Source organism: Staurois parvus, unplaced genomic scaffold (assembly GCF_062004578.1).
Source record: "Staurois parvus isolate SC_StPar_1 unplaced genomic scaffold, SC_StPar_1.0 ptg000172l, whole genome shotgun sequence".
NCBI lineage: Eukaryota > Metazoa > Chordata > Amphibia > Anura > Ranidae > Staurois > Staurois parvus.
Genome location: NW_028317968.1, coordinates 4,083,786 through 4,108,991, shown reverse-complemented (window position 1 = coordinate 4,108,991; position 25,206 = coordinate 4,083,786). Strand labels below are relative to the sequence as shown.

Genomic DNA, 25,206 nt, shown 5'->3' with positions numbered 1-25,206 from the left:
GTTTGCGTTTTCATTTATTATCACTTTAACAATGCTTACTTGTCCTGCTGTATGTAGCTGGTGTCTTGAGAATTTTACACTGCAAGGTTTGTTGGATGCCTGCATCCCCTACTGTGCAGTAAGGTTCCACCAAGATACAATACTTTCATAGATGCTTGCAGGTTATACCACAGTATACACTGGGGGTCACAGGCATTCCAATAGGCCCAGAAGTATTGGGTGCTAAAGATATCAACTGATAAGTATTCTCATATTCTTTCAACAGAGTACTTTTACATATTTTTTTCTAGTGAAAAGGGATGTTTTAATAGTCTTTGCATTCATTTTTCACCCATAGCTTCCAGTGTATTCTACCACTTCCCGACCACCCTATAGCAGAAATACTGCTACAGGGCGGCATGGATGCACAAAATCACACATATATATATAATTTTGCATTTCTACCCACTACACACGCCGACATTCATGGCCGCGGCTGTCAATCACCAGGTCCCGGATGGTGATTACTCGCCACCACCCGATGATTACAGAGGATCTCCAACAGGGAGGAAAACTGTTTTGTTTACTAACAGTTCTCCCTGTCAGCTCGGGCATACTGCTTTGGATGGCTGTGCACAGTGCAGCCATCCAAAGCAGTGTGCTTACAGTGAAGTACACAGGCACTGCTCCCTAGTAAAACACACCCAGCACACAGTTAACCCTTTGATTGCACCTCATGTTAACCCCTTCCCGCCCAGTGTCATTAGTACAGTGTCAGTGCTTTTTTTTTTAGCACTGATCACTGTATTGGTGTCACTGGAGATGTCAGTGACACCAAGTCAGTTCCCCCCAGTGTCAGAATGTCCGCCACAGTCCCTGAAAGTCCTGCTACAAGTCGCTGATTGCCATCATTACTAGTAAACATCAAATAAAAACCCCAGTATATATACACTGTCATTTGTAAACACTATAACTTTCAAGTAAACCAATTAATTTACACGTATTGGGATTTTTTTTTAGCAAAGACATATAGCAGAATATATTTTGGCCTAAAATTATGACGAAATTAGATTTTTTTACTAGACATGTTTAATAGCAAAAAGTCAAAAATGTGTTTTTTTTTCTCAGAACTGTTGGTCTTTTTTTTTTATAGTGCAAAAAATAAAAAAACCGCACAGGTGATCAAATACCACCAAAAGAAAGCTCAATTCATGGGAAAAAAAGGGACATAATCTTCATTTGGGTGCAGTGTTGCACGACCGCGCAATTGTCAGTTAAAGTAACGCAGCGTTGTTACGCAAAAAATGGCCTGGTCAGGAAGCGAGGTAAATCCTCAGGAGGGAAAGTAGTTAAAGAAAATGCATTACGAGTAAAACATGTGCTTGTAACCTCCCCCCGAAAATTAAGAATCATGTATGCAGGGCTTTTTTTCTCAGAGAATAGGTGCAGGAACTCTCCACCTTTTGAGTCACCCCTTGTCTCCGTCCCTACCTACCTCCAAACACCATCCCTTGGTTACACCTCCTACCTACCTCCCAGCACTGCCCCTTTTGTAGAATACAGAACCAAGTATTATTTTGTGGTGCTAAGAAATTTGTATGTAATGTGTTGTAATGTGTAATGTGTTAATGATGTAATATAATAATTAGCCTTTGCCCAGGACAAATGAAACAAATTGCGTTTAGCTAATGACTTTTGATTTAATCAACCAAAAGTGAATTGGTAGGCTGCTGCTTCTACAAAGGTATAATATTCTCTAATAATAAGCACTGAGCAAACTGTTGGTGCTATATACATCCTGTATTATAATAACAATAATAAAAAACAACATGCATATGAAAGTGCTGCCCAAATACAATGAATGAAAAATTATCTCAACTAAATATCAATTACACATAAATAGAATGTAGAATTCCGCTGAGTCTCGTAGTCCTCCTGGTTTGAGTGGCACTTGTCATCCTCAGTCCTCCCGATATGGTAACATAATGTGCATGCAAAGACTGGAGGAAGGCATGCAAACTCTGCTCTCTCCTGGTTCTCCTCCTACCTATCGCAGCGCTCCTTCAGTGTTACTTATATCTCTGGCTCCTCTTTTTGTAGGGGTCCCTCAAGGTTCCGTCCTTGAGACCCTACTCTTCTCCATCCACACCTCCTCCCTTGGTCACTTGATAAACTCCCATGGCTTTAAGTACCATCTCTATGCTGATGACACGCAAATCTATCTTTCTACTCCTCACCTCTCCCCTTTAGTCTCCTCTCGCATTACTAACCGACTAAGTGACATATCAGCATGGATGTCACTCCACTTCCTCAAACTCAATCTTTCCAAAACTGAGCTCTTAGTATTCCCTCCAGCCCGTGCCTTCTCCCCTGACTTCTCCATCAAAATCAATAACACAATCATCAGTCCCTCCCCTCATGCCAGGGTGTTAGGTGTAATCCTAGACTCCCATCTGTCCTTTCAGCCCCAAATCCAATCACTGTCCTAATCTTGTAGACTTCACCTCCTCAATATCTCCAAGATAACCTTGGAAACTACTAAGCAACCTATTCACTGCCTTGTTATATCTCTCCTTGACTATTGTAACTCCCTCCTCATTGGCCTACCTAATCGCAGGCTATCCCTTCTTCAGTCTTACATGAATCCTGCTGCCAGACTCATCCACCTTACTAACAGTTCTGTATCTGCCACCCCTCTCTGCCAATCCCTCCACTGGCTTCCCATTGCCCAACGGATAAAATTCAAAACATTAACAATAACATATAAAGCCATTTATAACTCTGTCCCAAAGTACATCAGCAAACTTGTCTCCAAATATCACCCAAACCGGACTCTCCGCTCCTCACAAGACCTCCTGCTCTCTAGCTCCCTTGTCTCCTCCTCCCATACTCGTCTCCAGGACTTCTCCAGAGCTTCCCCCATCCTCTGGAAATTTATTAGACTATTGCCTACTCTGCTCACTTTTAGGCCATCTCTGAAAACCTATCTCTTCAGGGAAGCCTATCCTGCCCTCAGCAAATAATGGAATCTTCTACTCTTCCTACCAGTCCATCCCCCACAGTTATTACCTTTTGTACCACTAACCCCTCCCTCCTAGTTTGTAAGCTCCAAGGAGCAGGGACCTCCTATCCCTCTTGTATTGAACTGTATTGTTGCTGTATTGTCTCCCTTTATATTCTAAAGCGCTGAGCAAACTGTTGGCGCTATATAAATCCTGTATAATAATAATAATAATAATAATAATAAATAGTATAATTCCATTTATAAACATATATTGCACTCACATATTTCCAGAGTAAAAACAGCATAATCTCTGGCTTGGAAAGCAGTACATCGCCGTACGCTCCAAACACTGGTAGTGACGTCACCACGGTCTGTATCGCATTTCGCCTCTTCCACTGAGTGCCCTCAGGGGATATTTAGTTTATGTCATTTTCCATTAATTGTATTTGGGCAGCGCTTTCATATGTACAGTGAAGGAAATAAGTATTTGATCCCCTGCTGATTTTGAATGCCCACTCACAAAGAAATGATCAGTCTAAAAATCTAATGGTATGTGTATTGTAACACCGAGAGACAGAATAGCAACAAAAAATTCAAAAGAAATGCATGTCTAACAAATTATGCACTGATTTGCGTGTTCATGAGGGAAATAAGTATTTGATCCCCTATCATTCAGCAGGATTTCTGGCTACCAGAGAATTGATGGTAGAATTGTATGACAAAACTGATGTCATTTTCAGTTTTAAATCGATAGAACATTCAGTTTTCATCTCGTCTATGGCCTGTTTAAGATTGCCAGTGATATGAGAGAAGTGTATCCAGCAGTTTGCAAGGTTAAGTATTTTTTTCTTTTACTAACAGGTCAGTTTGAGGGGTGCATAAACAAAACAGAATATTACCTCCAACTGCAACACTGTACACATTTATCGATATATTGTCATTCTGTAGGCTTGTAGTGTAACCTTGCAGGATCTTAGCCACTGCATCAGCTTTAATTACACTCCATGTATTGCTTTTGTTGCAAAACAGCAACTGGAAATAGGCAAAAGTCGGATCAGGTCTGAAACATAAATCGTGACATTTTCCATTACCCTTACAATAAATAACAGTCACTGTACTCATGCAGTTTTGGAATTCCACATATCCAAAATGTAGTTACATTCATGCATCAACAACCCAGGAAACAAAATGGTATATCCCAGCTGTCCTCATTCAGGGTTCTGTGGAACCCTATGGTTCCTCCAGAGGTTGCTAGGGGTTCCATGGGTGGTGGCTAATTGACCACCCATCTGATGATGCCTTCATGGTTTAAGGTCCAATGCCATTTGGCAAAGCTGGAGGCATGACAGTAGTAATCTTTTTAGCCATCTGTAAGGGTAGCATTATTCCTACTGACCACCAACGTACGGGGAATTTTCCCACTGACCCCAGATTAATTAATTTTAACAGGGGTCCCCTGACACCTGAATTTTTTTTAAGGGTTCCTCTGGGGAAGTAGGTTGAGAAAGGCTGGTATATACTTTATATTACAAGAGATGATCAACTATACCTTAGTGAAAACAGGGATGCATTTCTGTAGCTTGAGTTTAGTGGACTGTTAATAAACGTTTTACTCAGCTGAAAGAAATTAAATAGAAATTGACTGAAAATGCAAGTAGTTAGCATTTACTTCATATAGATATAAATGAAAGATTGGTGAGTACAGATTGTCTTATTAACATACTGCTAAAACTTAATGTATTAAACTGCTTGGACCTTGAGGAACAGGGGTACACCTCGAAAGCTTGTCCTGATAATCTAAATGTTGATGCACATAATAAAAAAAAATCATGGACAGTACTCACCTGTTTTTGTAACAAATGCACTAATACAACTACAATCACCTCAAGCATGAGTACCACCAGGGCTGCTAGTTGAATGATGGATTTAGGCCGATGTACTGAAATGACAATTGCTCATATTGTCGTCAATGTTTTGTCTGTTAAGTGCTGCATAATATATTTGAGTTACAGACTGTAAAAAAATAAATTAATCAGAAATACATTATTTGCCCCCATTCACAGATGAGTGTTTTGTGGCACTATTCCCGAAGTGTGACAAAGCTCAAGACGAAGAATTCCACTGGGCCTATTCATACTTGGGAATTCTGTCGCCTGTCACATGAAGCTCAAAAAAGTATGTTAGCGGTTTTGGGGCAGAATTGTGCATTTTTTGGCCCCGTAGTCTTTAATACCATTGTCTGAAAAATGCTTGAAAAACATGTTTGTGTGTTTTTCAGGCACTGCTATTTAATTGTCTATAGAGTGAAAAACTCATGATTCTGCTTCTGTACTACAAGTCATGCATGCAAACACACAAAAAAACTTCTATGCTCAAGTGTGAATGGCGATGTGCAAAGGAGGTTAGAGGCAGAACACCTGTGCTACCCTACTACAGGCAGTAATAGAGTATTTGGCTTTATTTTAAAACTAGTAGTAATAGGTTTCGTCCCATTGCAATCTGATGGCAGAAATCAGCTACAATAAGCTGTAGTGTAGCCAGCATTGTTATTTTTCTAATGTACTGCAAAAAAAATGTGTATATATATATATATATATATATACATATATATACACACAGGGTTGTTGGTTTGAATCCCAACCATGGTACCATCTGCCTGGAGTTTGCATGTTCTCCCTGTGCCTGTGTGGGTTTCCTCGCCCACTCCAAAGACATGCTGGTAGGTTAATTGGCTCCTGTCTAAATTGTCCCTAGTATGTGTATGTATGAATGTAAGTTAGGGACCATAGATTGTACACCCCTTGAGGGTTAGGGACTGATGTGGATGTACAATATACAGTCATGGCCGAAATTGTTGGCACCCTTGATATTTCTCCAGGAAATCATGTATTTCTCACGAAACGTATTGCATTAACACATGTTTTGCTATACACATGTTTATTCCCTTTGTGTGTATTGGGACAAAACAAAAAAAGGGAGGAAAGAAAGCAAATTCGACATAATGTCACACAAACCTCCAAAAATGGGCTGGACAAAAGTATTGGCACCCTTTCACAACTGCGGATAAATAAGAATGTTACAAGCATGTGATGCTCCTGTAAACTCACCTGGGGCAAGTAACAGGTGTGGGCAATATAGAAATCACACCTGAAAGCAGATAAAAAGGAGAGACGTTCACTTAACCTTTGCATTGTGTGTCTGTCTGTGCCACACTAAGCATGGACAACAGAAAGAGGAGACGAGAACTGTCTGAGGACCTGAGAACCAAAATTGTGGCAAAATATCAACAATCTCAAGGTTACAAGTCCATCTCCAGAGAACTAGATTTGCCTTTGTCCACAGTGCGCAACATTATCAAGAAGTTTGCAACCCATGGCACTGTAGCTAATCTCCCTGGTCGTGGACGGATGAGGAAAATTGATGAAAGATTGCAACGCAGAATAGTCCGGATGGTGGATAAGCAGCCCCAAACATGTTCCAAAGACATTCAAGCTGTCCTGCAGGCTCAGGGAGCATCAGTGTCAGCGCGAACTATCCGTCGACATTTAAATGAAATGAAACGCTATGGCAGGAGACCCAGGAGGACCCCACTGCTGACACAGAGACATAAAAAAGCAAGACTACAGTTTGCCAAAATGTACTTGAGTAAGCCAAAAGCCTTCTGGGAAAACGTCTTGTGGACAGATGAGACCAAGATAGAGCTTTTCGGTAAAGCACATCATTCTACTGTTTACCGAAAACGGAATGAGGCCTACAAAGAACAAAACACAGTACCTACGGTAAAATATGGTGGAGGTTCAATGATGTTTTGGGGTTGTTTTGCTGCCTCTGGCACTGGGTGCCTTGACTGTGTGCAAGGCATCATGAAATCTGAGGATTACCAAAGGATTTTGGGTCGCACTGTAGGGCCCAGTGTCAGAAAGCTGGGTTTGCGTCCAAGATCCTGGGTCTTCCAGCAGGACAATGACCCCAAACATACGTCAAAAAGCACTCAGAAATGGATGGCAAAGAAGCGCTGGAGAGTTCTGAAGTGGCCAGCAATGAGCCCAGATCTAAATCCCATTGAACACCTGTGGAGAGATCTTAAAATTGCTGTTGGGAAAAGGTGTCCTTCCAATAAGAGAGACCTGGAGCTGTTTGCAAAGGAAGAGTGGTCCAAAATTCCGGGTGAGAGGTGTCAGAAGCTTATTGATGGTTATAGGAAGCGACTGATTTCAGTTATGTTTTCCAAAGGGTGTGCAACCAAATATTAAGTTAAGGGTGCCAATACTTTTGTCCAGCCCATTTTTGGGGTTTTGTGTGACATTATGTCATATTTGCTTTTCTGCCTCTGTTTTATATTTGTTCCAATACATACAAAGGGAATAAACATGTGTATAGCAAAACATGTGTTAATGCAATACCTTTTTTGTGTGAAATACTTGATTTTCAGGAAAAATATCAAGGGTGCCAACAATTTCGGCCATGACTGTATATGTAAAGCGCTGCATAAATTGACGGTGCTATATAAGTACCCGTTATAAACAAAAATAACCCCCCCCAGTTTTCCATCTGTCCTTGTATGAGCAATATTTTCCCCACAGCAAATATACTTGTACTGAAACTGCCCTCCTGTTGCTTCCTCCTTCTGTACCCCACCCCCCCATACCAAGTGAAAATGCTGGAGAATATGTTTCCAGTTAAGGCTCATTTACACTTGCTTCAAAATGTACAAATGGAAATGATTTCTTAAAGCACTCCGAATGCAAATTAAAGCAATTGTCACTAAATAAAAAAGTAAGCTTACATTCCTGTTCACACTGTTGCATTTGCTTTGCTTCAAAAATTACACCCCAAGTTGGTTTCTTGGTGCTTCAAAGCATCTCCAAATCCTCCATAGAAGTCTATGACAACGCTCACTAACAGCACCTGCAGCTTTAGAGGGCCTTTTATTCAGAGTTGGCTTTGCTATGGTTTGGAGGTATTGCAGATATGAAATATCCTAGGATGCACTCTGAAACCAACAAGCGAACTGTAAAAGACATCATCAGCAGTCCCTTCCAGTTCCATTTGTCTATATTTTGGAAGTGAACTCACTGGGTTGGGATTTACACTACTAAAGAAAGCAGTGCCGCCATACAGGGGTGTATCTACCGCGTGGCAATCAAGGCATTTCTGCTGCCTGGAGATCAGCAACTCTTAGAGGAGGGGTGGGTGTGTGTGAATGTATCATACTGTGCTGTGTGCAGTCCCATACTATCTGAGGGGGGGGGGGGAACAGAGAGGGAGAGATAGAGGAGGGAGAGTGAGAGGGGGGGAGAGAGGGAGGGGGAGAGGGAGGGAAGAGGGAGGGAGGGGAAAGAGGGAGGGGAAAGAGGGAGGGGAGAGAGGGAGGGGAGAGAGGGGGGAGAGAGAGGGGGGGAGAGAGGGGGGAGAGAGGGGTGAGAGAGAGAGAGAGAGGGGGGGAAAGAAAGAGGAAAGGAAGAGAGAGAGGGGGGGAGGAAAAGAGAGAGAGGGAAAAGAGAGAGGGAAGGAAGAGAGAGAGGGGGGAGAGGAAGAGAGAGAAGGGAGAGAGGGGGGAGAAAGAGAGAGAGGGGGGGAGAGAGGGAGAAAGAGAGAGAGAGAGAGAGAGAAGGAAGAGAGAGAGAGGGAGAAAGAAAGGGAAGAGAGAGAGGGAAGAGAAAGAAAGGGAATCATATATACACACACACACTTATTGAACTCTCTCGCTCTCTCATTGGGGTGGGGGGGGGAGGCGCCAAATTTTTGTGTTGCCTAGGGCAGCACAAATTCTAAATACACCACTGCCGCCATGGGGAGGGCAGCCCATATATATGTGGCTCATGTGACCGGTCAGCTCCCTCACTCTCTTCCCTTGTCCAAGAATCGGGTCACATGATGGAGAGCCTTGCTCACTTATTTCTGGAGTGGAGAAAGAGCTGTCTGCTGCCAGCCTGAAGGTACCCAGATGAAGGAAGGGGATTCCATGTGAATGGGGGGCAGTCAGGGGGGTGTACAGACTTTGGGGAAAGTCTTTATAAACTTTAGAAGTCGGTCGAAGCTCCGTGTATACTTAGAGAAGGAATTACACCTGGGAATACACCAAGGAAGTATGAGAGCTGAGAGGGGTTATAGACTGGGGGGAGGATGTAAAGGTGAAGGGGAATAGATTGGTGTTCTGTAAGGACAAATGAGGGATAGAATGGGTGGTGTAGGGCTAAAGGGAGCATAGATTGTGGGGGGGTAAGAGTAAAGGGGGGACAGATTGGGGATGTGTAAGGGTAAAGGGGAGATAGACTGTGGAGTGTGAGTGTAAAGGGGGTAGACGGGGGGGGGGGGTAAGAGTAAAGGAGGGATGTAAGGGTATAGGGGGGATAGAATAGGGGGGCAAGAGTAAGGAGGATTGATTGGAGGGGTGTAAGTGTAAAGGGGGATAGACTGGGCTGGTGTGAAGGTAAAAGGGGGGGGGTTGACAAGGGGATGTAAGAGTAACATGTAAACATGTAGAGAGGTATGGAGGACATGGGATGAAGGAGATGGAATGGATTAAGAGGAGGACATGGGATGGAGGAGATGGGACAGGAGGAGAACATGCGGTGGAGGAGATGGGACCGGAGGAGGAGGACATGAGATGGAGGAGATGGGACTGGAGGAGGAGGAGGACATAGGATGGAGAAGACGAGGCTGGAGAAGGATGTGGGATAAGGAAGATGGGACTGGAGGAGTACATGGGATGGAGGAGATGGGAGATGGGACTGGAGGAGGAGGACATTAGATGGAGGAAGTGGGACTGGAGGAGGGTTATTGAGAAGATGGGACTGGAGGAGGAGGGGGAGGACATGGGATGGGGCTGGAGGAGGAAGAAAACATGGGATGGAGGAAGAAAAGGATATGGGATGGGGGAGATTTGACTGGAAGAGGAGGACATGGGATGGGGGAAATGGGGCTGGAGGAGGAAATGCGATTGAGGAGATGAGATGGAGAAGGAGGAGGACATGGGATGGAGAAGATGGGACTGAATGAGGAGGAGGACTTGGGATGGAGGAGGAGGAGATGGGACTAGAGGTGTAGGAGGACATGGGATGAAGAAGGAGGAAGACATGGGATGGGACTCGGTGGGAGTGGATTTGGTGGAACGGAAATATTGGTGGTCAGGCCCGGGCAGGCCCCAGCCTAAAGCTGTGTAAGGCGCTCCAAAATTTCTGATGGCTGCCCTGTGAGAAAGCACCCAGCCTCCATTGAAAACCCATAGTCCCCATGCAAACTTAAGCGTGAGTGTAACCAGGGGATTTAGAAACAGACTTCTTTTGGATGTTAATATGTGTGTTTTCTTGCCTTTATGTGTGTCTTGCAGTACAGGAGCAGAATCTAATATTTTTGGTTCCATAGACTTTTAAATGGAATCCTGACAAACACAAATAAATATGCATTTTTCAAGTGGATTTTTTAGGCACTCTCAATACTCATTATGATGCCAGAGTTGTTTTTGAATATTTTTCACACGTATCTAAGAAATCATTTTGGGCCTGAATTTTACGTACCCACAAAATATTTAAAGTGATTCTATACATTTTTTTTAATAACAAGCATGTTATACTTACCTGCTCTGTGCAATGGTTTAGCACAGATCAGCCTGATCCTCTTCTTCTCAGGTTCCCCAGCCAATGCTCCTGGCCCCTCCCCCCCACCGAGTGCTCAAGTGGATGGGGGCACCCATGCGGGCTTGCTCCTGAGTCAGCTCTGTGTGACCTTAAGACACACAGTGCGCTGCTCGGCCCCACTGAGGCCCCTTCTTCATGGTCTGTGATTGATGGCAAAACAAGGAGAAAAGGCAAAGATTTGCTTCTTACCGTCTCTGCTTTAAAACAAACTTGTTAATTTGCCCTAAAAGGGCAAATACAAGATCATGTTAAGTTGATAATTTACACAGATATACTGTATATTCATTTATTTATTCATTCAAAATAAAAGAATAGATGTATGTATAAAAATTGGTATGTGTTGTACATGGTGAGGGAGCTGAAAAGTCAGCTGGAGGGAGTTGATGTGACATTGGTGGTCTGTAGCAAAGCTTCATACAGGAAAAGGATGGTGGGATGGAAAGTTGAAAAGGTGAAGCTGGAGGTGATTAGATATGCCTGCTTTGCCTTTTCAGGAAGGAGTCTTTTCATCCAGTGTTCTTGTCCCAGGTTTATTTTGCAATGCTCTGTTCTTTTCATTATGTACTTACAATTGGGGGATTTTCTCCTACCATTATGATGACTACAATGCAGCTAGTTTATATATCAGAAGTGCACCTGTTCTGTATCACATGATAAGCTTTTTTCCACAAGCATTGTAAAGATTATGTAAGTGGAATGCATGCTATGTTTTATGAAATATTCAGGTTACTTTTTGCCAGATTACCAGCTAAGAATTAGAAGCTAGGATGGCCATGAATATTCAGCTGTGAACCACCTCCTGCTGACCCTCAGGGGCTAATAGTTGACAGAGGTCCAACATGGAAGAAAAATATATTTTACATATATTTTAAAAAGGTTCTTCCCAAATATATTGACATATATTTGAGATACTACAATTTTGGCTGTGTTTTATATATATATATATATATATAGTGGCAGTGCGGTGTCTTGCCACAGTAAAAATAAAGCTGAAAACCCTGGATTCTCAACCAGGCAGGTTGAGGGGCTCCAGAGAGTTGATGGATTGCAGAGGAAACTGGCTTTTCAGTTTCCTCATTTACTCATTAAGTCTGTTTTGGGATCTGGAGCCTGGAGATTTCAAAGAGATCTGGGAGGGATGAAATCTCCAATCCGGGGTCCGTGTTTTGAGAACCCCCAGCACACTGATTGCACAGGTGTGTGCAGGGCTTTTTGTAGAGGCCTACCCATGGTTCTGGGCTCCACCCCGGCAGATAGGAGTCAGGAGGGCTCCACCCCGGCAAACGGAGTCAGGAGGTCTCTGCCTTGGAGTCAGGTGAAAGCCAGACTAGCTGTGTGCTAGTGGCCATAATTTGGGAAGAGTCTGCAGGAGACAGACGGTGAACTGTGTACAAGCCAGGAGGCTGAATCTTTGTTGGTATTTCTTGATGGTGGATACCCCTGCGTGGGAAGCATTTGTGTTATTTGAACTTTCTTTAAATAAAAGTGGGCAAAAAAGCCCTTAAAGAAGCGAGTTGCTGTGTGCTTAAACAAGAAAAGCTCTACCAGTTGAAGCGAGTTACCACAATATATATATATATATACACATACATACAGTTGCAAGAAAAAGTATATAAGTATATTTTATATATGTAAAAATAGATGTTAAAATGAATTTTTTATATGTTAAAAAAATCTGGAGAATATAGTTAAAAAAATATATTTAAAAAAAATGTTTTCATATATTTTTTAACCTCTTCCATACAGGGCACTTTTACCCTCTTCCTTCCCAGGCCAATTTTCAGGTTTCAGTGCTCTCACACTTTGAATGACAATTGCGCGGTCATACAACATTGTACCCAAACTAAAATTTTATCATTTTCTTCACACAACTAGAGCTTTCTTTTGGTGGTATTTAATCACCACTGGGGTTTTTATTTTTTGCTAAATTAACAAAAAAAGACCCAAATTTTGAAAATAAAAACACGTTTTTCTTTGTTTCCGTTATAAAAGTTTGCAAATAAATAATTCTTCATAAATTTAGGCCACGATGTATTCTGCTACATGTCTTTGGTGAAAATAACCCAAATTAGGATGTATTATTTAGTCTGTAGAAAAGTTATAGAGTTCACAAACTATGGGATATATCTGAATATTGATCAATCCTGAAGTACTGACAGCCAATCTAATTTCTTGAGGTCCAAGAATGTCAGAACAGTACAGATATCCTCCAAATGACCCATTTTTTTGCAGAGTAGACAGTCTAACATACTTCATAAGAGGCATGGCGAGTTTTTTGAAATTGTATTTTTTTTGTGATAATTTTTCGGAAAATGAAAAAAATTATTTTCACTATATTTTTTTTTTTTACATACTGTCACCAGTGCAGTACAGCGTCATCATATAACTGGCATGGCGGTGATCAGGGACACTGCCGGGTGACAGTATGAAAAGAATAATAATTTTTTTTTTTTTTTGTTTAAGATTTTTTTTTCATATTTCACTATGACCAAAGTAGTACAATGTTACCATAGTAACATTGTACTACTTTGGGGAAGTGATCAGTATTTCTTTTTTTATTTTTACACAATTTGCTTATAGCAAAGTATTACTTTGCTATAAGCAAGCATTTACCTGAATGACATCGGTTCATTGAGGGTTTTTTTTTTTTTTTTTTTTTTTTTTTGTGCTTAGCTGTGACTTGGCCACGGCTAATCACATGACACTGCTGGGCTGTGATTGGCCCAGCTTGCGCATGTGATCGCTGTGACCATTCACAGCTAGACACACTACTGTAGTATAGAATGGATGGCATGAATGAAGCTATCCATTGTATACAACTGTCATGTGACCTGCAGTGATTGGTCACAGCAGGTCACATGGTACCGGCAACGGGGCCGGTACTCAGATCTGTCATCGGCCGTGTCCGATGTACATGGCCGGTGACAGATCGCGCCGCTGCGCAGCTCTGCAGGCGTGCAAACTGCGCATGCCCGAAAGGACGCCATATGGCATCCACCCGGAAAGGTGAGTGTTTTTGCCGGCCACCATTTGGCCATAGGCCGGACGGGAAGAGGTTAATATGTACATGCTACATGCTATATATATATATATATATATATATATATATATATATAATATGTATGTATTGAAATATATTGAATACGGCCAAAATTGTTGTATTTAAAATATATGTAAATATATTTGGGAATAATATTTTTTAAATATATTTCAAATATATTTTTCTTCCATGTGGGGTGAGTGCTGCATGTGTAAAGAGGATCCTCTGACAGGAAGACATTCAGAGAAACAAGTACCTGGGGTCATGCTGCTCAGTAAAGGCCATTGTACTTTGCTGCAGTAACCCTGTTATTAGAAGACATGGCAGCTTCTCATAGTGTCTAAAGTGCCTTGAATACGTTTTCATATCCTTTGATATTTTCCACATTTTGTCATGTTACAACCAAAAAAGTAAATGTATTTTATTGGAAATTTATGTGACAGACCAACACAAAGGTGTGCACACTTCTGCTTTTCTTTACACTGAAGTAAAAATAACAGAAACAAAAAAACAAAACAAAACCAAACAAAATTCCAGGCAGGTTACCTCAGACATGCATGTGCTGGAACTAATAGTCCGATATGATAACAAGAACATTAACCCCTTCACGCCGGCACCTCCCAACCCTTTAAGGGGTTTCTGATGTCGGGAGACGGGGCAGGATTTAGGGTCACGTGACTGCATTGATTGGTTGCCACATGATCGAAAAGGTCCCGATCGCAAGGAGAGATCGGGACCTTTCTGTGGGACACTGACATATGCTGGGAGTGCGCACTCTCAGCACGTTTATTAACAAATGGTACGCAAATATGTGGCCACTCGGCGTCAAGGCCCACCCGCTGAGAGGCCGCATATTTGTGTACAGTCAGCGTGAAGAGGTTAATGTGCTCTAACCTAATAATAATAATAATAATGGGTATAAAAAAGTTTTTGTAGTGCTGACAGCAGTGTATAAATTTCTGCAGCTACAGTTTCAGATGTTTCGATGCTTTCTGGTAATGTGGAAGTTTACTCTTCCCTCCTGCCTTCTATACATTCCTAATGGCATATCACCAGGATGGCCTGCTCCTGGGCAATTGCAGTGTACAAGAAGCAGAATGAGACAGGCTAGCTGTGACACAACCAGGGTCGGACTGACCATTTGGAAACTCGGGCGCTGCCCGAGGGCCCGGGGTCAGTAGGGGGCCCCATGACATGCCCCTGGTACCTTTTTCATAGGCTTTTTTGAGTTTGGGCAAGGACACAGGGGCCCCATGATCCCTTACTGCCCAGGGGCCCCAGGAGTTGTCAGTCCGCCCCTGGACACAACCAGAAAGTATCAGGAAATCTACAAATCAGAACAGCCCTGGGTGTAGCAGCAAAAATTGTACACTCTATACTTGATAGCAGCTTTTTTCTTTAAACAGCTATCCTAATATACATAGTGAAAAAACAGCTGACCTTTAAAAATCTTATACCTACAGTGCCCTGGAAAAGTATTCATAACCCTTGAAATTTTTCACATTTTGTCATGTTACAAACAAAAAACGTAAATGTATTTTATTGGGATTTTATGTAATAGACCAACACAAAGTAGTACATAATTGTGAAGTGGAAGGAAAATGATAAATTGTTTTCAACATTTTTTACAAATAAATATCTGAAAAGTGTGGCGTGCATTTGTATTCAGCCCCCGAGTCAATAATTTGTAGAACCACCTTTCCCTGCAATACAGCTACAAGTCTTTTTGGGGATGTCTCTACCAGCTTTACACATCTAGAGAGTGACATTTTTGCCCATTCTTCTTTGCAAAATAGCTCAAGCTCTGTCAGATTGGATGGAGAGCGTCTGTGAACAGTAATTTTCAAGTGTTGCCACAGATTCTCAATTGGATTTAGGTCTGGACTTTGACTAGGCCATTCAAACACATGAATATGCTTTGATCTAAATTATTCTATTGTAGCTCTGGCTGTATGTTGAGGGTCATTGTCCTGCTGGAAGGTGAACCTCTGCCACAGTCCCAAGTCTTTTGCAGGCTCTAACAGGTTTTCTTCTGAGATTGCCCTGTATCCCTCCATCCATCTTCCCATCAACTCTGACCAGCTTCCCTGTCCCTGCTGAAGAAAAGCATCCCCACAACATGATGCTACCATCACCATGTTTCACAGTGGGGATGGTGTGTTCAGATTGATTTGCAGTGTTAGTTTTCTGCCACACATAGCGTTTTGCTTCTATGTCAAAAAGTTTGAGATTGGTCTCATCTGCCCAGAGCACCTTCTTTCACGTGTTTGCTGTGTCCCCCACATGGCTTCTCACAAACTGAAAACATGACTTCTTATGGCTTTCCTTCAACAATGGCTTTCTTCTTGCCACTCTTCCATAAAGGCTAGATTTGTGGAGTGAATGACTAATAGTTGTTCTGTGGTTAGATTCTCCCACCGGAGCTGTGGGCCTCTTGGCTGCTTCTCGGATTAATGCTCTCCTTGCCTCGCCTGTCAGTTTAGGTGGACGGCCATGTCTTGGTAGGTTTGCAGTTGTGCCATATTCTTTCCATTTTCAGATGACGGATTGAACAGTGCTGTGAGATGTTCAAAGCTTTTTTTATAACCTAACCCTGCTCTAAACTTCTCCACTATGTTGTCCCTGACCTGTCTGGTGTGCTCCTTGGCCATCATGATGCTGTTTGTTCACTAATGTTCTCTAACAAACCTCTGAGGGCTTCACAGAACAGCTGTATTTATACTGAGATTAAATTACATACAGGTGGACTCTATTTACTAATTAGGTGACTTCTGAAGGCAATTGGTTATGCTAGATTTTAGTTAGGGGTATCAGAGTAAAGGGGGCTGAATACAAATGCACGCCACACTTTTCAGACATTTATTTGTAAAAAATGTTGAAAACCAATTATCAGTTTCCTTCCACTTCACAATTATGTGCCACTTTGTGTTGGTCTATCACATAAAATCCCAATAAAATACATTTACATTTTTGGTTGTAACATGAGAAAATGTGGAATATTTCAAGGGGTATGAATACTTTTTCAAGGCACTGTATATATCAGCATGGCTTCCTTTAAATATAAGCATAGTTGTGCGAATCCCCCTAGGATTTTGAGGGATGAGCTAAAAATGGTTCCAGAGGTGTGCAAACACGGACAGCGTTAAGTGTATATTGTTTTTTTTTTTTCTGTAATTTGCGATGAACAGGATGTGTTGAGATTAAAAAAAAATAGGCTCTCATTGCAATACTCAACTTCTTCTCTGCAATACTCAGCTTCTCAACAGCTGTCGTTGATGATACTCTGTATCTTGCTACAGTGTCAATCAACCGACTTCCTGTAAGAAGGGGTTTGGGACCCCACTGTATTGTTAACATTCCCATTGTAAACATTCCTGGAAATGGGCTTGTCCGTAGTGGGTGCTGTAGCAACTACCAGCTGGAAACTGGACTCATAAGTCAATGTGCATATTCGCCAGCACACCATGGATCATCGAATGTCGTCCAAGGGTTTTATTGCAGAAAGATAACACCATAAGGGACCAAGTACAATGTTTCCCAGTCGCTCAGGACTCCGTCATCATGTGTCCAACAAAGGGGTCCTGCATGGCTCTGACATTGCACGTGGTCCTTTGTGATGTAATCTTTTTGCAATAAAAGTGTTGTACAAGATTTGATGTTGACGATGTGCTGGCAAATATGTGCAGGGATCTGGGACCCCCCGCTATGTAAAACAGCACTATCACAATTAAGCTTTATTCTGTACTATACCTCATGGGCTAGGCCTTTTGGCCAAGATTCAGGCAATTTTTGTTAACAGGCCATAAGCCATAGTATGGCAATTTGGCACTTTTTATTTATTATTCTCATGGCCAGTCACTGCACTTTTTATGTGTCATCTTTTCACTCAAGGATTGTAATGTGTGGGTCTTCAGGTCTAGGGGATGATGTGTGTTCCTTCCTCCTCTGCTTTGGAGGGGGGGGTCTCCTTTCAGGAGATCACTCCACTCAGGGCTCATTGGTTGACTTCTGCTAATCATGTGGAGTGGGGTCTGCAGGGCCTTTTGACTAGGTGGACCTGAGTGTGCCTTACCCCCATTAGGAGTCTTGTGCCCTGAGGGTTCAGAGAGGGGTTCTTGCTCTTTGGAAACATTTGATATACCCTAGTGCACTATTGTGGTACACAACAGTGTTTTGTTCGAAAAAAAGAAAAAAAAATTAATGTAAGCTTAGGCTGTTGTGAACGCAACCTCTGGATATGTTTTATCATCCCAGCCTAGGCTCACAATGCTGCAATGAATGGCAGTGATGTCACTATGTGAGCATCCTTCTCTGATTCATTCAGAGTTTGACAAAGGAGCGTGCTAGGACTGCCATCTCACAGCACATGCTCAGGAAACACGTCACTACAACGCCCGGTGACGTCATTGTGCACACGCTGTGCTCCACTGTGCGTTCCAAGCCTCGGTGCCAGACCTCCTCCATCTTGCCGGCCGCTCATGCCTGACACTGACAGATCATCATCCTGGATTGCACACAATGCCATTCACCGTGCTTAAATCCCCATTGATGGATATTGAAGTGCCTTTTTTATCTGCCCTCCTGTAAGTTGCTGTCCTGTAAGTTGCTGTCATTCAATAAATCAAGTTTTTACAGTTTACACTTAGAGTCGCCTTTTTCCTCTCTTTTCATACATGATTCATTCAGGATGGCCTACCACTGACAAGAAAAGGAAGGACACCTTCGATGCCGCATAACCAACCACAAGACATTTGGAGTGTAGATATGTAAACCGGGGGAAGGCCATTAAAAAGGATCCTATTCTCCCTGTTGGATTTTATATTTATTTTATACTCTGGACACGGCAACAGATGAAGCTGGAACATGCAGAAGTGGACAGAAACCCCCAAACCCCCAGGTGAACAAGAACAGAGTTGTTATAGCAGGGAGATCTCACTGTTGGTGAGCTCAAAACGCAGAAGAAACTTGGGGCTGCCTCAGCCTTCATCTGTAACTACAATATCACTTCTGTTTTGAATGGCCTTTTAAATAGATGTGCATTGGTATACCTGTTTGCATTAATCCACCAAATTAAACATTAGGGAAAAGTTCAAACCTACCAAAGTCTTTATACGCTGAGCAGCTGCCTGGAATTCAGAACTTGATATATCCCCGTACTGAGGTAAATATGTTTCATTTAACAGTTCAAAGGAACCCACAAACATCTTGCATATTTCAATGGACATTTCAGTGGAAGTTTTATTGGAAGTTGAAATGAAAGTTTCAGTGGATGCAGTTTGGTTAGATGGATCTTCAAAATATGGTGTTACCTCCATTAATGCTTCCACTGTCTCCTTGGAAAAATTCATGGTATTCCTGAAGCCATTACGAATTACTGGAAACTCTGCAAGGATAAATATTAGTATTTACTAATGTAAATTATACATGCACATACATTTCACAATTATAATGTCTACATTTAGTGCGTGTGGCCTTTTTTAAAAAAAAGGGGTCAAATAAAATATGTTATAATGTCCTGTAGACTAACAGATTAACTATTTCAATACCAGGCACTTTCACCCCCTTCCTGCCCAGGCCAATTTTCAGCTTTCAGTGCTGCCACACTTTGAATGACAAATGAGCAGTCATACAACACTGTACCCATATTAAATTTTTATCATTTTGTTCACAATAATAGTGCTTTCTATTGATAGTATTTAATCACCACTGTTTTGTTTTTAATTTTCTTTCTAAATAAACAAGAAAAGACTGAAAATTAAAAAAATCTATTTTGCAAAATATATAATCTTTCTACATAAGTGTAGGCCAAAATGTATTCTGCACAAACACAAATCAGTGTTTATTATTTAGTCTGTAGGAAAGTTATAGAGTTCACAAACTATGGGATATATCTGAAAATCAAATCAGTCCTGATGGACTATCTAACTTCTTGAGACTCAAAAATACCAAGGCAGTACAAATACCCCCCAAATGAGCCCTTTTTGGAAAGACAGTCCAAGGTATTTAATAAGAGGCATGGCGTGTTTTTTTTTTTTTTTTTTGTGCAAGTTGCAATTTTGGTGTCACATTTTTTAGGAAAGTGAAGAAATGTAGAGAAAATTTTTTCTTTTCAAAACTTTTTTTTTTTCAACATACTGTCACCAGTGCAGTACAGCCTCATTATAAAACTGGTGTGCTGGTGATCAGGGACACTGACTGGTGACAGTATGTAAAAAAAAAAAAAAAAGAGAAACAAACAAAAAAACTAAAAACATTTTGACTTTTTTTTATAACTTTTTAATGTATTTCTTTCCCTTTTTTCTTAATTGTTTTTTTCTTGTTACATACTGTGACCAGAGCAATACAGTGTTACAATAGTAACTCTGTACTACTCTGTGGAGGTGATCAGAATGGGCTGTGATTGGCCCTGTCTGTACTATGTGATCACTGTGACCAATCACAGAGAGAAACACAATAGTACACAATGGATGGCATGAATGATACAGTGATCTGTCATCGGCAGCGTCCGGTGGACACAGCGAGTGACAGATCAAACTGCAGCGTGGCCCGTACTGTGGAGGACATCATACGACGTGCACCCAGAATGGTGAATGTCCCGCCTGACTGTCATCTGTTTATCGGCCGGGCGGGAAGTATTCACACTATAGCGCTCCACTGCGACTGCAAGTCGTGCTTGCAGTGCCATTCATTGTTAATGGCACCCCAAACATGACAAAAACAGACGTGTTTTTCATGTAAAAAAATGCACAACAAAGGCAACAAAATGCAGTTACAAAAATGCATAAAGCTTGAAGTTCAAGAAGGTGCATGAGATACTTTGCAGTGTTTGTCACACATAAGGCAGCCTATTGAAATTAGTGGACTGCCCTATGATTGAAGTAGAAAACATACACGTGTGATGCAATTTTTCACGCATTCACAAAATGCTGTAGTGTGACTGCAGCCTCAGAGATAATATCTGCGCAATCTAGCAGCATATTTATTGTCACCAGCAACATGAAGTGTGAGCCACAGCACACAACTAAACAAATAGATTTCACAGTTGAAACCCTTTGGGTGCCCACATGTTAGGAAGAATATTTAAAAAAATATATTCTTCAACTACTAAAGGACAGAACTTTGTTTTACTTTTTTCCCCTATATGTGTTTTATAGCATCATAATGTATTTTGCCTCTATAATAGTAAAACCCACCTGAACCTTCTTAGTCAGGCTGCATATATAGAAATACATTTGGCTCTTTTTTCAGATATGTGCTGTTACCACAAAGGAATGTGGCTGCTGCCACCATGCAGGAGGCCTGGCATGGTGGCTAGAGCAGCCATTAAATATGGCAGAGCCTGGTCAGCAAGGTCATTGGGTGGAACATGGATTGAGGAAGTGTTGCTGGTGTGGAACCTGGGAGGGAGCCCCAGTGGAGGGGGATCTACCTACAGGCTGGGAGCTAGAAAGAGGGACCTCCACTGTTCTACAGTCTACAGGGAAGGACAGCCTATCAGCAGGGGAAGAAGCTAGCTCAGCATAGGGCCTGCAGCTTCACCTTACAGCTACAGGAACAGTGTGAGTACCTCCACACCCCGTGGACCTAGAAGGGAGAGGGCGTTCAGGTGCCATACCAAACTAGTTCTCCCTGGGACAGCATACTTTTATGTGTCTTGGAATCCCTTGCCCTGGGATACTCTTATAACAGCTAGGTGGATGGAGATTTTCATCTGGAGGTCTGAAGAGGTTAGTTTAAGGGCATCAAGTGCTCCTAGTAAAGATTGTGTGCTGATTCTTCAAAAGACAAGATCCACTCCAGAAGCAGTAGAAAAACCTTTTTCTTTGCCGAATTCTTGCCTTTGTACTGTACATAGGAATTTGTCCTCCAAGTTGTTTCAGTTCCATTGGGCATCCCATATACCCCTAGACCCCATCCAAATTGTTAACCCTCAAGAAAACAACAAAAACATGCTCATGGCCTGATTACTGACTTTGGATACAAGTGTGGAAAATGCATGTTGCCTGGCTGCACAGAGTTTAGGGGGACTCAAACCTCAGCGACTCCTTTGGAGTTAGCGCTACACAAGTTAGTTCTTGAATGGTGGGCTCAGGGAAAGAAAATTGTTCTTGCTTAGGAGCCCTTTGAAGTCTGCAACTGTATTGAAATGCAACAAGTATTTTCCTTTTTGTACTAAGTTACCATTTCCTTACCAAAAAAGACCCTGAAACACAAGACGACTCCAGCTATCACCAGAAGAACGATGCATCCACTAATCCATCGGATACAGCAGGAGCAGCAACTTTTACAGCACTGGCAGCATGTCCCCTTGGACTGAAAAATTAAAATAGGAAAATGTACTGTAATATTGGGAATATATCATATGAAAACTGGACTAGATTAGGGCATTATTTATATTTAAACTAATAAGTCCCCTATGTCTCTAGTCAAATATATGTAGATGCAGTGGGGTTGATTTACTAAAACTGGAGAGTGCAAAATCTGATGCAGCTCTGCATATAAACTAATCAGCTTCTGTTTTTTTTTAGTCAAAGCTTAATTGAACAAGCTGAAGTTAGAAGTTGATTGGCTATCATGCACAGCTGCACCAGATTTTGCACCTCGATTTGTTGCCCAGCTCAAGAAATAATGTGGCTGCAACGCAGACCTGAATGACAAGTAGGAGTTGTGGCTGGTGCTGAAGCCATGAGCCCCAGTTCTATACATTATTGTATTTGATCTGCAGCTAAAAATGATTATAAGAAAGTTATCTTCTAATTTTTAAGCTATACGTTTTGAGTACAAATTAGTTACATCAAAGCAAAAGGTGTGCAAAGTCTTACAGTTCCTTTTGTTTAGCAAGCAACCACAACCTGAGTATGTTCCCTGATGATTGAACTGCTCTAGCTTCGATTCAGCAGGTGTTATGTCGAACCTCTACAGGGAGACTACTGCTTTTACACAGAGAGCAAGGATCTTCTCCACAGCGCGCTGGAATGGGACAGGCTTTTCTACTCAAGTCGCCAGGGGACAGGCTTTCAAAGGAAAATGAGCTGTAAAACTTTGCATTTGCACATCTTTTATTTGAATGCCCTTGGAATGTATTTAATAAACTTTAAATTGAGATTTCTCTAGAGCTTTGAGTCTATTTTTTTAAATAAACAATAAATAATGTACAAAGGCCCTTTTAAAATGTCAAACTCATTGGGGACACTTCAGTGCGGCTTAAATTTCCTTCTTATCTAGGATGCATTTGGAACACTCACAGGGGATTCATAATAACTGCTATTCTTCCCATTGACTTAACATTGTCTACACACTAAAGATGCATTTTGTTTGGCCCTTTCTGTTTTCTTCAATTGAAGCTCTGCATAAAAAAAAAACTCCAAAAAACAAAAACACACACACACAAAAAAACATATTTACTTAGTTTTACAAAATTTGCCATTGCAAAACTTGAATGCACATATTCAAAGTATTTGTGTAGAATAAGTGGGACTATTCTGAGACTTTACATCATAGAGTTACACCTCCAGCTGTGAGTTCTTATAAAAATATATACAGAATGGTGTTTGTATGCATCTTTGTTCCACATGGTTGGGAAATTTTACAAAATATTATAATTACCTTCTTGTGCAGTAACTGCTGGTCTCCATCCTTTTCAACAGCATGGGCCATTAAAGTCATTAGTCAAGAAGTTGGCCAACCCAACTGTGTTTTAGCCAAACATATATTCTAGTTTCTTATTCTAGAAAAATATACAGAAAGGAGACAAAAAGGAAAAGTTCTATTTTACTAAGCTACCAAACATTTATTTGTTTATACATTGTAACACAAGAAAGCAGTAAACTATAGCAGTCAATTATGATTTGCTGCTCTCCCTTATTGTAAATCTGATTGGTTGCTAGATAGGGCTGGTGGCCCTCCAGCTGTTGCCAAACCACAAGTCCCATGAGGAATTGCAAGATTGACAGTTACAAGCATGACTCCCAAAGGTAGAGGCATGATGGGACTTGTAGTTTCCCAACAGCTGGAGGGCCACCAGTTTGACACCCTTGCACTAGGTCATCAAATACTGCAATATGGCTTAAACATGACTTTTCCTATTACACATCCTCTTTAAAGGATAAGTTCACCTTTGTGAACATGTTACATATTACACCCATATTTAGGGTGTAACGTAATAAGTTTCACATATGCCTCTTCTCCTCCTGATCCCACTCTCCCTGTGACAGTGGGCCATGGATCTTATCCCAGAACCTGCTGTCACAATTCAAAAAGACTGCGACTGTGCAAGGCTTCACCCACACAGCCTCATTATTCATTCACAGTATTCTAAGTTACAAGTACAGCCAGCCATTGTGGCTGATGGCTTGTAGTTTTCAATGAACTACCAGGGAGCTGATGAATGCTCTGGTGGTTCATTGGTCTTCCTGTCATTCAGTAACTGTCTGTCCATAATGGAGGTACTGACAGACAGCTACATTGACTGTCTTAAGGTGCCTGACACTGCATCTATGATCTGCTGACCGTGGGTGCAATGCTTACAGGCTCCTAATAGAGAAAATAATAAATACACATTGTCGTACCTGCAAAAAAAATGTGCATTTATTTATTTTTTAAAGGTGAGCTTAGCCTTTAAAGTGGTTTTAAAGGCTCAAGGTTTTTGACCTTCATGCATTCTATGAGCAGCGGCAAGAAAATGAACGGAGAAAATCTTTTTTTTTAAAAATCTGTATTTCTCATTAAAGTTAAAGACCCGTAACCCAGTTGATCCTCAGTTGGAAAAGTGTTCAAGTCTGCTCTTGTCACTAGATAATCCTGCACCATATGATACAGATGCTGCCGATGGGTGCTTAAACCTAACAACCCAGGGCATTGAGGACTAAAGAATTGTTTAAAGCCATCGGTCAGCCAGTTGCCTTCTCGACCGCTCTTCCTTTGACTAAATGAAGCCTCAGAAACACGTTGTCCAGGAAATGGTAACCTCTCAGTGTCTGGAAAGGTGTTACACAAATTTTCTTCAAGGTGTCCTCAAGATGTTTCATCCTCTGCTCCCTCTGCGAAGGCAGATGAACTCTACAAGTTTACCCTTGAAATGTGGATCAAGAAGGGTTGCCAACCAGTAATGATCCTTCTCCTTTATACCACAAATCCTTGGGTCTCTTCACAGGCTTTGCAGAATCAGGGAGCCCATGCAGCGTAAGTTTGAGGAGGCAGGAGATTCTGGGTCCTCTGGGTCACTGAGGATGACACTGTCAGGAACTACCTCATCCCAGCCACATACTACTCCTGGGGTTTCTGGAGACTGAAAACCATCCCTTGAAGCTGTATGTTATCCTTTACTTCCATGCTGCCACAATCCTTCTCCTCTTCCTCCTCCTCTTGTGTGTTCTGTAGCCCTGCAGGAATGGTATCTCTGCATAAAGGGGGTCTGGAGAGAAAAGGAAGTCCTCCTCTTACTCCTGTTGTTCTGCTTCAAGTGCCCTGTCCATAATTCAACACAGTGTGTGCTCCAGCAGGAAGACTAGAGGGATAGTGTCACTGATGCATGCATTGTCATG

At 41.7% G+C, this 25,206-nt stretch overlaps 1 protein-coding gene across 1 annotated transcript in view; it reads right to left on the bottom strand.

Annotated features, from left to right (window-relative positions):
• Positions 1–23,382, bottom strand: part of LOC149462598 (transmembrane protease serine 11D-like) — a 46,321-nt gene extending 22,939 nt beyond the window's left edge. The window contains exons 1-5 of the mRNA XM_089676592.1: positions 23,270–23,382; positions 21,856–21,976; positions 18,763–19,046; positions 4,533–4,600; positions 3,883–4,043 (exon numbers count right to left, since the gene is read on the bottom strand). Of these exons, the coding sequence (XP_089532718.1) occupies positions 3,883–4,043; positions 4,533–4,600; positions 18,763–19,046; positions 21,856–21,976; positions 23,270–23,329 (694 nt within the window). The 5' untranslated portion in view covers positions 23,330–23,382. The remainder of the gene's footprint in view (positions 1–3,882; positions 4,044–4,532; positions 4,601–18,762; positions 19,047–21,855; positions 21,977–23,269) is intronic.
• Between the last annotated feature and the right edge of the window lie 1,824 nt (positions 23,383–25,206).